The following is a 12,368-nucleotide window of genomic DNA, read 5'->3' as shown; positions in this document are numbered from 1 at the left end:
TTGGTGCTGACAGTGTGGATTGGTTGTGTTAGACAAATGAGTTTGTTGGTTGCTGAAAAACGATGGCTGAATTTGGGCGGACAGTGAGTGTGAAACATTTTGTCAAAAACGCGCAGAACGGTTTGTTACAAGCCACAACATTATGGAACAAATCGTGAAAAATCTTCTGTCTAATCGGGTGCGTTCCAAACAATCAAAACAGATTTTAATTATGTACTTTTATGTGAAAGGGTTAAATTGAAACAAAACTAAATTAATTTATTGAAAAAAAAGTGATCTGCGGTACGCAGTAAACACACTGCAGGTACATGCGGTAAATGTGTCTAACTCAACTAATGGTAGATCATAGACATATTGAGTTAATTTTTCAAAATAGTGTGTAGAAACAATTGGAAGATGGAAAAATAAAAGTGAAGTATTTTTACTAAGGAAATTTTATTAAAAATCGTAAAAAGGTTTTGGTTACATTCAAATGAAAATTTAAATGAAAGTCGGAACTGGTCACTTGGCCCTAAGAATTCTCCGATGTTGTGGTTCACCCAGTAAAACCTTATCAATATTTAGGTTGAGTTAAATCATTGTCTGAAATTAATTTGCTGTTGGTGAGATTTTATTAACACAACTAATTCGAAACACGTTTCAAGCGAATAGTATTGAAAAGGTTTAAACATGCGAAGTGCGAACAAATATTGCAAGTTGCATTCTTGAACAAAGATTCTTCCTTTGGCCCGAATAAGCATTATAAGATAACAAGTTGAGCAAACTAGTAAATTGACATAGAAAAGATAAAAAAATACACATAATTGCCCTTACTTCACACATGCAGCAAATTTAAAACAAAAAACAAATAAAACTGTAAACAAAAGATGTTTAATACGTCCCAAGTAATGAAAATAATCGAAGAAATTATCAACATCGTTTTAATTAATTATAATCCTACTCCCAGTAAATATTTACGCGAGAGTTCGAAAAACAACGCATATTCTCGTGGATAAATATTAGCATCAGTAAAGCAGTCCACAGTTCTGTTGCAGTCATTGAAGAACACCAGCTCGAACAAATTCATCCATTGACAAATGGCGAATGAAATTGAAATGGAAAAAAGCAATCGGCTTTATGATGAAACTGGATGGCAGTACAAGGTGCACTTCTTTCTTGAGAAACTGTTGAACAAGAGATCGGACAGCACGCTGGGCCGGCGAGCTCGTGCATCCAACAACTCAATAAAACGCCTACCGCGAAGGTCCCTGGCGCTGAGTGCTGAGCGGAAGGACACGGAAAAATGATGGCTCTGCCCCGGTTTGCGCAAATGCCGTACCATTTTCCCACGATTTTCCACCCCCCAAACGACCCGCGTATGGCAAGAAAGCGGACGGAGATGAGATCAGCAGCAAAGGCACTTTATTGATTGCTTCTCCTGCAGTCCGCAGACGGCAACAAGTCATATCGGAGTCTCATCTCAACGGAATCGACCGCTTGCGCCGCAGGATCCTTTCATTCTTTTCTCCAAAGTGGACGTGGAGAGGTTCTGGAGCCACGCACCGGGTTCGCAAGTTTTCAATGAAATATGGCCCCACGCCGTTGAAGTAAGCCACCGCCGCAGGTCCGTCGACAAGCGGTGCCAATTCACACCTTCGGCTACCGCCATTGTGGGCCGGGCCCGTCGACATGAGAAGAATGAGAATCCTGTCGATGTGGCGTCGTCGTGAAGGCGTGTCCACAAACATGCTCCTCCGCTGACTTGACGCTTCGCCCCTATGAGCTCACTTTTCACAAACAGTATCCCGATCCGAGGGCTCTACGAGGTGGTGGATGATATCATCCGGGCGACCAACGCCCTAAAGATTGGACGAACGCCAACCGAGCACGGTCACGACCTGGAGCCATTTTTTCGTTCCTCCCTTCAGCTCGTCCACTGCGATGTCTCGACTTTGATCTGGTCCTGGCCGTGCCTCGGATGCCGGGTTCAAAACCAATTACTCTTGTGACTGTGTCATATATTTCAACGTTGGCCGCGATTCGTTCGGTGTGAATGAACCGCTCCCGACCCTGGTACCTGTTGCTTCGTTCGCTGTAGCGTTAGGCCACGCCAGTGACCTACCCTAACATAGGAACGGTCTGGCGGTTTTCGCGTGACGGTCGGAGGCCAGACTAAGGCCGCGACTAACCATACGACGGGCGATTCGATTAACGGACGCAAAGGGTGTGCCACTCTATTAGCTCTTGATATTGCCTTATTTATACTTGTACACGGTTTCGTTCGTCTGGCGGGTGATCGCCCGTTTGCCACAATCTCCGCCTGTCCTCGGCTTCGGGTGCAGTTTGGGTTCTTCGCTTTTCTTTTGCCAGTGCATTTTAAATGCTGCTCTGTTTATCTTCCACTCTGATTGGATGCGGACGATTGCCGGAACGCCTTGGGTTCTACAACGCCGCTAGCCACAGTTTGTGTGGTTGTGTAGCCATACATCGACTTCACAGTAGAGTTTTTTCGTCAGGCTAGAAAGAATATTTCAATTGTTTGTAGGAACCAAGACTTAATCACCAAGACTTTAGCAAGACGTAAGCAATAACACCATCTGGGACTTTATGTTAATCATAAACATTGAATACATCTCATCTACAAATGCCAAAATAATTGCTCTTAGGTACCCACAACAAATACGATGCGTACCCAAATCATCCAAAACTTTGCAAAGTTATCAATTTGATCCACAAATCCTTATGATGGTGGTTGATTTATGAAAACAAATTAATTTTTTCTATTGTCTTTCTGTTTTTTTTCGGGTGAAGATCGCAGCGCCTAACGTTATCGCTTGAAAATGAAGCAATTTATTAATGGAGTTGTATAATTGCAATACGCTGAGCTTCGCAGCTGAGACCCATTGAAAATGTCCTCCTTCCTTCTTTCATTTCTCCAATAAATCAACTTAATCTACGAATCATTCTTAAGCTATAGGTTCGGATATTGTCTAATGGCAATTTTTATTAAAGTAAATTTAAAGTTGCTGAACTTTTATGATTTAGTTTTATGTTCAAATGTTCCCTGATAAACCCCATCCGAAGTTGGATCTCTCTTTTAACAGGCCTGATTATCGAAATTCTCGAGTTTGCAAATTCTCAGTTAGTCACATTATTTGTATCGTATTGAGGGTATTTGTATCGTTTACTGTGAATAACTGATTAGATCTGCGGGTTCGTCTATTTATAATTCTCATCTATTTTTGCCTCCCAAAATACAGAAAATTGCTCGGTGGTTTATATATTTGGGAGCTAATTTTGAGTGCTCTTTCTGTAAATTTTTTTTGGTTATACATTGTCTTCGTATCCTTTCCGCTTCGAATGATTTTACGATGCCATTACAGTTGCAAAATGACGCGATTATTCACAGAAGATTGACGATGAAAATTTGAAACCAAAATTCATAGAATCAAACAAAAGAAACTGACTCCGATTATTTTACTGTAAATGAGTTTTTGATGCTGTCATTTATTTGTTTAACTTTTTTCCCATTCCAATCACTACTCATTTCGCCTCATCTTGGCCGGTTGGTTAAGTGTTTGCCCAATTACCAGAAATTCTTTTTGGGCGCTTTGTTTTTCGCACGAATCAATCGGTCCCGAATAAACCTCCAAAGCCAACCGACGGAAATCGTTCATAACGCCACGCAATTCCATAACTCCAAATTATACGGATGATGTAAATCGGACGATGATATTTCGCGCCGCGGGAAAATTACCGATTCTCCAGCATCCGTTAACCGATTTGCCCGGCCCGTCTTTCACGCCTGCAGAAACGGCGGCCGTATCCCGCTCAGGCGATCGGAGCGCTGTGGCCGATTCCGATTGGTAAATCACCACCCCAAACCTCACAAATTCGGCCCATCTTGTCTGGGCTCCACGAAGGTCCGGCCGGTGAGGGGCCAATTTTGTAATCAGTCCGGTTTTGCTTCTTCCGCACCCGCCGGAAAGTCCCAGCTTCGTCGACCGCTTGACCCACCGGCGTTGTGTTTGTTGTGTTGCTACCAATTTCTTAATGTTTAACTGTTTTTTTTTGTTCTTCTGTTTTCACTTTCAGTTCGGAAATTCCCAAACCACGACCGTAGGCTCTTCGTGACACGGATCATCCTGAAGAGTGGTGAGCAAAAAGTATAACCGCTATAACCGCCCCGCTCCCATGACGACAGCGAGAGTGTATGCGGCGCCGGTCCGAAGACGTCTCCATTGACCATAATGACGATGCTGGCGAAGAAAATCACGATGATGATGATGCAGCAGATCACGCTGACCGTAATGACGATCGACATGAATAGGCAGATCGTGTAGCGTTTCATATACGAATAGTTTTTCGTTGTTTTTCGGCCGCACAGTCCGCGTTTAGGGATCATTATTTCATTGTGCTTCGATTGTGTATGTGTGTGTGTGTGTGTTTGATGAGGCATTCTGAAGATGCCTTTTATGGCCCTAGCACACTGCTTTACTCGTACACGGCGGTAGATTAAACTTTAAAACGTGCCTAATTGGCGGTGTTAAGAACAAAAAACAGGCCGAACGAATCCAATCAGCCACGATCGTTGCGGTTTTCATATTTTAACGGTCCACATATATGCCGAACTAATGAATGGGAGGAAAGTGAATGAAGATCGTGAAAAATAGTGGCCACAGCGAGTTACTGGGTCAAATTCAAGCATCCGCCGCCGCAAGTGTAGTAATTTTTTCGAACAACCTTTTGGCCCAGCTGGCTCATCATTGAATTGTGGCTTAAAAGAAATTGTGCTCGTAAATTAGTGCGTTTAGTTTTAGGATAAGTAAAGCAGATAAGCTAAAGCCGGACAAAATGTTGAAGAACATTCACGAACGAACGGTGAAGAAGTAAGTGGTTGGGGCGTCAGGAGTTGGCCTGAGGAATTAATATCCGCAAATTGTAACACGCTTTCTTTCTCTCCCGGTATCCACCGATTTGTGTACACAGAGTGAAGGGAAACCACTACGTGGCCACGCACGGCCGGGACACGGTAGACCTGCCGTACGCCCAGGCGAACCGGGGCTACTCGACCGACGGCGAAGACAGCCAGCGGGCTCCGTCCGAGCGAACGCTGTCCGAGTACACGGTGGCGAACGAGCGGGCCACGCCACCGACGGCTCCGGCCCGGAAGTCACGCTCCGAGCACAAATACCAGAACAACGGAGGCCCCCGGCCACTCTCTAGTCCACCGACGCGCGCCCCACCGAGGGCCCCGTCCGCGCTCAGCTACGACCATGGCGGCGAAACCGGTAGCGACATCTACGTCACGTCCGCGGCCTACAAGGCACCATCGGAAATAAGGTAATTACAAAACCAGGCATAAATCGATCAAACGAAGTCAAGTAAACATTAGTTAATATGATTAAGTTTCCCTAGGCAAAAGAATGGAAGATAAAGTGTCCCTAATTGTGCGTACAAGACAATTGATTTAAACTCAATGGAGCATAACTGAAGCGACTCATAAGTATAGTACTTTTACTAACGCTTTACTTCGCGATACTCTATTTTGTATTTTAAATATTGGTTCTAATCACCTAAACTACCAAGCGGATTTACAATCAAGCGTAAATCAGTTATACCCATAAAATGGTGTAAGCAAAATGTGGCCCATTGAATCCAGGCTACTCACAAAAACGTTAGCTTTAACATAATTTATCAAGTAATTTCTTGCGAATAAGGTTTTTTTTAGCTATAAACCGCTTTTACCTGAATTACTCAAATTTATATTTCGAATTCGAATCAACTAAAATTGTGTTACAAACATAGCTATTATCATTGGGTGGACATTTCAATTAAATCAATTCATGTACGAGTATGTCATTCAACAGTATCCTAAACCATTCTAGAATTTCCTATTAAGGAATGCAAATGCTAGGAAATCTAATTAAGGAACCGGGAACAAATCAAGACCCTTGTGGGGAAAATCGTTGAAAGGTCCTCGAGTTTATTTGTCAATTTCTACTTCAAATAAAGCAACTAGTTGCGTGAAGGTTGTGAAGCTATAAATTCTTTCTACTGTGTAATTGTTATAGAAAACTGGATCTGAATACCTTCACTTACCTTACACAAACTTAAAACTTATTTTGATAAATGTTCTAATTCATCGGACCATTCTTATTTTCCAACAGCCGTTACAGTGCACACAGAACACATCAGTCCCGCGGACCAAGAAGCGTCTACAGTGTGGCCAGTACGGCAAAAACGGGCCGCAGCTCAAGGCGGCAAGGTGCCAAGGTGGAGGCAATGTCCGCCCCGAACCCATTCTGCCCGAACGTGAAGGGAGTGTGCTGCCTGATGCTTCTGCTCAACCTCGGCCTCATTCTGGTAACGCTCGGGTTTGTCATCGTGTTGCAGTTCATGGAGCCACTGTTCGTTTGGTAAGTTTCTCCAGAAAGGCCCTGTAGAGAGTTTGATCTAACCGAGCAGTAAAACTACATTCATCTGCTTCCCTCGACAGGATACTCGGAATGGTGTTTCTGATATTCGGCTTTGCAACGCTCATCGGTAGCATGATCTACTGCGTGATCGTGTGCCGGGATGCGAAGACACCGTCCCAGCTGAAGAACGAGGACCTCTACTGGACGAAGCACTGGCAGAAGAGCATCGGCTACACGCCCCAGGAGATCGACTACAAGACGGACCGGTTCGACGAACGCGACCGCTACTCGGATCGGTTTTCGGTCAGCAAAATGAGCGGGAAGTACTCGGACCGCGACATCACCCGCTACTAGGCGGGACTTGGTGTGGTTCCCCGGCAGCTAGAATTTTACCACATCCGCCTAAACTCACACATACACCTCACTTCACAACAGCAGTGTAATATTCTAATGAACAATAACTTAGTAAGAGGGAACACAATACAAGGTGGTTTGGCAATAGTTCGTTCCCCGACAATAAGCGGCACCATTTCCTTTCGCTGTGCCCCAGGGAACAGACTTTTATAATAAACTTTATTACAACTACACACCTCTTTCACACATGTCCTCACGCTCCACAAAACCAAGTTACTAACCATTTAAATTAAATGATTTCGCTAAGGATTAGGCAACGACCCTACGACAGGTGAGGGAAAAGTTTTGCATTTAATTTGCAAACGCCAGAAGGATCATGTTTCCAATGCTACTCTCGAAGTACGATCGAGTGAGAAGCAGGTTACATACCTTTAACTAGTTTTAACACGACACGCGCGGACACTAGAGCAATAATTGGTAACAACTTGAGTTAAACAAAAGGATAGACATCATAACCGTGCTAAGGGCTTACGATTACGAATAATTTTAATACTGTAACGAATGCGTCCCGGTCCTTCCCCAAATCCTGTCCCGATCTTCGTTTATGCGTGTGCAACCTTCCCGTCCCATTGCAATTGTATGTAAATAATCCAGTAAACGTTAATATAATAATAAACGAATGAATGTTTTTAATAGTACGGAGCACGCCGTTTCTGTTTTATTTCATGGCTTCGTAGGAGGAAATACAAAATGCTACGCAATTGTTCCATTCGCAATGGAGCGTTTTTCGTTGATTTTTGTCGCCTTATTTCGCAAATAAGTAAATGTGTTCCCGTAAAGGGTAAGGTTGACTTAACGTAAAGCTAAAAGGTAGGTGATGATTGATACTCCTAACTATGTAATCCCGTACACGGGCAAGATACACAAAGGGAAAATTGACAGACAATAGCCGAAGGATCACTTGAACAAAAATATAGGGGAAAACCAAATCCTACCCAGAGTCTCGCCTTCAACGGCACAGTTTTGTACGTACAGTTCCTAGCCAGCACCATCCTGAATTTCAACTATCTCCCCGGTGTGTACCGCTACAACACACAAACACACGGGAAGTGGTAAACTCTTTTTCATCTATGCAACGGAGACAATCATGAGACTCTTTTTTCAATCCTTTCCTAACTATTCGCGAAGATCAAATGATCGGAAGGGAGAAAGGGATACGCTTAGCGAGTTACAACGATAGCGGATTCTGTTTGTGCCCTTGTCTAAGATATAGTGGTAAAATGCATCCCAGCTAATGCTGCTTGTAAGGAGATATGATGATGATGATGATCGATAAGCGAGGGACATTTACTTATGGCAATGTCCGCTCTGGCACGAAAGGGGTATCAAATACTTGAGCGCTGGCGGACGCCATTAGACATCCGTCTGTTGTGTACTGCCTGCTTTCCCAGCCTTCGATCCATCCTGAGCTGCCTTGGAGATCTGAACGCCCATCGAACCGAGCAGGTTTGCTGCCGGACCGGGACCACCGATCTGTGACTGATAGCTTTCCATCATGTTGCGCAGTGTGTTCACGTCAATGTCGACCGGCTTGAATGATTCGATGTCATCGAAATCATCCTGATTGGCACCGCTGGTCGACGTGCCTCCCGCAGCTGTGTTCGATTGTGTTTCCTCACCATCAATAACCGTTTCGAAGCTCTTGCCAATCGTTGTCCCGGCCAACTCACGGTCCATTTGATCCATGTACGTTTTAAGCTCGCCCTGAACGGCCCGATCGGTGCGCGTCGGTGACATGTCCTCGATGTTCCGATCGTACTCGTCCTGGCTGTAGTCGCTCATGTCGGACTCATCGGACGAATCCCAGCGATCTTCCGGTATCAGCAGATCGAGCATGTTCTTCACGTGCATTCCGAACGCACCGGCATCGAAGTCTACCGTTGCCGACTGGTGAACGGGCGACTCCGGTTTGGTCGGTTCCTTCGCCCCACCGGACGATTGCCCATTAACCTGTCGATCGTGTGCAGTTTTGCTTTTGGTTCGCTTCGGTTTGACGGGTGACTTGAGGGGGCCCAAATCTAACCTGGCCAGCGTCTCCTTGGCGGCCTGTTCGTCCGCCGGTACGACGACACCGTCGAATTCGCTTTTCTGTTCCAAAAAATCACTCACCATCGAGGTGAACGTTTCCGCCGCATTTGTATTTCCGTTGAGCGAAAACAGTTTCTTCGCACCGTACCGCTTCGTAAGCATCTGGTCGAGTTCCTCCGGGGTAATGTTCATCCACTCGTCGCTATCGGGGACCGGTAGGTCCGCTCCTTGCTTGCGCAACTCTTCCACATCCCACTCGTTGCGCCGAAGAATGGACACAATTTCCTCGCCAATCTTTGGCATCGTACGCATCGTGTCCCTGTGGTCCGCATAGTAATCCTGCGCGATTCCCAGCAATCGCGTGTGCTCCTGCGAGCCCTCGATATTATCCCGGAAGTAGCCCTTCGCCTTGAGCGACTCGTAGTATCCCTTCCATCCTTTGTCCGTTTCCCAATCGGTGCGGTTTGCCTTGGCCTGTGATGCCAGGATTTCAAAGCCACAAGCCAGCTTCAGGCCGAGGATATGCGCTTTATGGTTCGGGTCGGATGCTGCCGGAACACTCCAGCCCGTGCGTCGGTCCGGTAGGTATCGGCTTTGTGCAAGCATTGCGTACAAGCATTTCGTAAATGTGACGCTAGTATAAACGCAGCTCTCCGGCGGGAAATAACGCATAGCGCGGCAAACTTTCAAATCAATTGGGTCGCGACTACAAAACGCTAATACGGCCGGTGCGACAAGCTGTGGGTTCTCGCGTAGAACGGCCGCAACACCCACCGGTACGTACACCGTTGCCCGATGGTGATGTTCGGCGATTTTTCCGGGAAAATCCTGGATCCTCTCCCGAATGCAGCGATCTACACTTTCGCTGACGCAATACTGCGTTCCGTCCGCTCGGTGAACAAGTTCAAGACAATGCTTTATGTCGCCCGTAGTCTCCTTTTTTTCATTCTCAGCGGGTTCAACCAACCGTAGCGATCCGTTGAGGATGAAAACTCTTCCCTCACAACTTTCCGGGTTTGCCCAGTGCGGCAGTTGCTCGGCGGCCTCGATGAGCAAAAATTCTCCATCAGCATCGACCACCCGAGCCACCAGTCCGGGAATGCGTTCCGTAAGATGGAACAGCAGTGCGACGATGAACCATTCGTCTTGAATGTTGTCACCGACGTGGGAAATCCCGTACAGATGAGATGGTAGTTTGGCTAAAAATAGATCGATCAAAGTTCAACTTTAGTGCCCTGCGTTGCCTGCAAAGCGAGAATCGAAACACCGTTATTACCATTGACCGCACCGTTGTCACCCGTGGCCGCCTCAATGAGCATCCTCGAATCGTTCATCAAGCGCGAAACCACTCGAAATCCATCCCGATGCCAAATGTACGAGCGACAGAATTCCTCCGCCAGCTGATTCACCTTTTGCAGCACGGGCTCCAGGGTGGAGCTTTCACTGTTTTCCAGCTCGACATCGGACGGGTCCGACGAGCCGGCGGGGAACAGAAAATATTCCACAAAATCATCCTCACGAATCGACTGCAATATTTCTCGATGCGACATGATGACACCAGTGTCGTTTGAAGCACTGCAACAGCAAAACTATCCCAACTACTCGTCCGCGAGGTAGCCCTTGGAAAGGTGTTTGCCCCCGCTCCCGAACGGATTCAATCGATATTCCCCAGAAATGGGATGGGAAGGACAAAGTTGATACGCTGTACGGTTCACTGAACAGTTTCTTTGTTGACGGACAAAAACGGTCGCGCCAAACAGCTGCTGTCAAAAAGTGCTGAATGTCAGACTAATCGCGCATAGAGTTGTGCCCTATGAATCTTTACGCAGGATTCATTCACGTGAATCTTTCAACAAAGACTCATTCCGATTAAACTATGAATCGTACAGGCTATGAATCTCAAGACATTGATTCATCTTGCGAAACATGCATAATTCTTGGTAAATCTTCAATTAAACTTTCATGTCTCTTCATGATTCTTGGATGAGTATAGGTTAGGCGACCCAAAAAGAGGAGGTTTTCCCCCCTATTTTAGTGAATTTTTGAGCTATATCAATCTCTTATTCAAATAATTTTGCCTCTTTGGGATTCATGAGTCTGTCATTCAAAAATTCATGAATCTCAAAATCAAAGCAAAGAGTCAGCAAGATTCAGATTTATGAACCCAACTCTATTCGAGCAGTTTCATCAATGCACCTAACCGGCAACTGCATGCACAAATTACAAAATGCAGGCCCTGCATCCTTTGCAACATTACGAAATTGATTTTTATGTTCTAAAAAAAACTTCTACATGTTGATACACGTGAAATCCAGTACAGCACCTTAAATCGATAGTTTCACTACATGATTCATGCTGCCGGGCGTTATGTAAACGATAGATCAAAGTATCTTCACTTGCCGGAAGTGTTCGTTTCCTTATGTTGAGTTCCTGCTGCTTTCGAAAACCACGCAGAAGCAAACGCATGACAAGTTAACTGGTATCAACACCTATCAGGGTTTTTATTGACTAATAGTACAGAAATCCAAACATACAAGCTATGACATATCACTCCTTATCATACAATCTCCTTCACCTGCCCCGCTCCTAGCCAGCCAAACAGAATTAGTTGCTCTTCTGTTTCTTCTTGTAGTCCTCAAGGGCTGCTTTGATCGCATCTTCCGCCAGCATCGAGCAGTGCAGCTTAACCGGCGGTAGCGAGAGCTCCTTGGCGATGTCTGTGTTCTTCAGCTGATTCGCCTGATCCAAGGTTTTACCTTTGACCCATTCGGTAGCCAACGAGCTAGATGCAATCGCTGATCCGCACCCGAACGTCTTGAACTTGGCGTCGACGATTTTGCCATTTTCATCCACCTTAATCTGCAGTTTCATCACATCGCCACAGGCCGGTGCACCGACTAGCCCCGTGCCGACGTTCTTGTCCTTCTTGTCCATCGAGCCGACATTCCGGGGGTTTTCGTAGTGCTCCAGAACGTTCTGGTGGTACAGGGCGACGGGGACACTGCGCGCCCGGGTGATCTTCAGCAGCGTATTTACGTTACGTGGGAGAGACATTGCGCCGGTGATACACTGAGATGATACCGATAATTTAGAAACTACAAAGAAATTCACAGACACAATCGCTTTCGAACCGTTCTTCGTCACAAGCTATTGCGTTGTGGTCGACAATAACAAAATACGTCTGGTATATTCTGATTTTCAGCTGATTGCTGTCATTTCGTTTACACCATATGTTCGTAGAGTTCAGCGTAACACACATTTAGACAAATTGAACAAGGCTAAATTTACACGAATAATTTATTTCGTTCCTTTTATGAGACTGAGTTTAATATACAACAACTGTCCTAAGCATGAAAAGAAGCTTTGCTCATGTCGTATTCTTATCTCTTCACGTATTTCGATAAAATCAACCTAGTCTATCGCCGTATCTTGCGCAAAGAAACAAAAAGAAAATTTGTTTGTACACAAAGTACTGTCAGCTTCCGCATGTGGGATCAATCAGCAGTGTTTTGTTTATCGTCAATGTTT

The 12,368-nt window shown here is 45.4% G+C and overlaps 3 protein-coding genes across 3 annotated transcripts; 1 reads left to right on the top strand and 2 right to left on the bottom strand.

The window, feature by feature from the left end:
• Nucleotides 1-4,833: 4,833 nt before the first annotated feature.
• LOC131265413 (uncharacterized) lies at nucleotides 4,834-7,400 on the top strand. The gene is made up of 4 exons (XM_058267673.1): nucleotides 4,834-4,868; nucleotides 4,969-5,322; nucleotides 6,150-6,398; nucleotides 6,479-7,400. Exons 1-4 carry the CDS (start codon nucleotides 4,834-4,836, stop codon nucleotides 6,750-6,752), a joined length of 912 nt encoding a protein of 303 aa, XP_058123656.1. The 3' UTR covers nucleotides 6,753-7,400.
• Nucleotides 7,401-7,438: 38 nt separating this feature from the next.
• LOC131266472 (protein ecdysoneless) lies at nucleotides 7,439-10,534 on the bottom strand. Its single transcript, XM_058269016.1, has 2 exons — nucleotides 10,117-10,534; nucleotides 7,439-10,039 (listed from the first exon to the last, which is right to left on the bottom strand). The coding sequence occupies exons 1-2, from the start codon at nucleotides 10,388-10,390 to the stop codon at nucleotides 8,166-8,168; spliced, it is 2,148 nt and encodes a 715-aa protein (XP_058124999.1). The 5' UTR covers nucleotides 10,391-10,534; the 3' UTR covers nucleotides 7,439-8,165.
• Nucleotides 10,535-11,320: 786 nt separating this feature from the next.
• On the bottom strand, nucleotides 11,321-12,018 carry LOC131266474 (iron-sulfur cluster assembly scaffold protein IscU). Its single transcript, XM_058269018.1, has one exon. It carries the CDS (start codon nucleotides 11,892-11,894, stop codon nucleotides 11,445-11,447), a length of 450 nt encoding a protein of 149 aa, XP_058125001.1. The 5' UTR covers nucleotides 11,895-12,018; the 3' UTR covers nucleotides 11,321-11,444.
• Nucleotides 12,019-12,368: the final 350 nt, after the last annotated feature.

The sequence above is a fragment of the Anopheles coustani genome, chromosome 2 (genome assembly GCF_943734705.1).
Source record: "Anopheles coustani chromosome 2, idAnoCousDA_361_x.2, whole genome shotgun sequence".
In the NCBI taxonomy this organism is placed as follows: domain Eukaryota; kingdom Metazoa; phylum Arthropoda; class Insecta; order Diptera; family Culicidae; genus Anopheles; species Anopheles coustani.
This window is presented reverse-complemented; position numbering and strand designations above follow the sequence as displayed.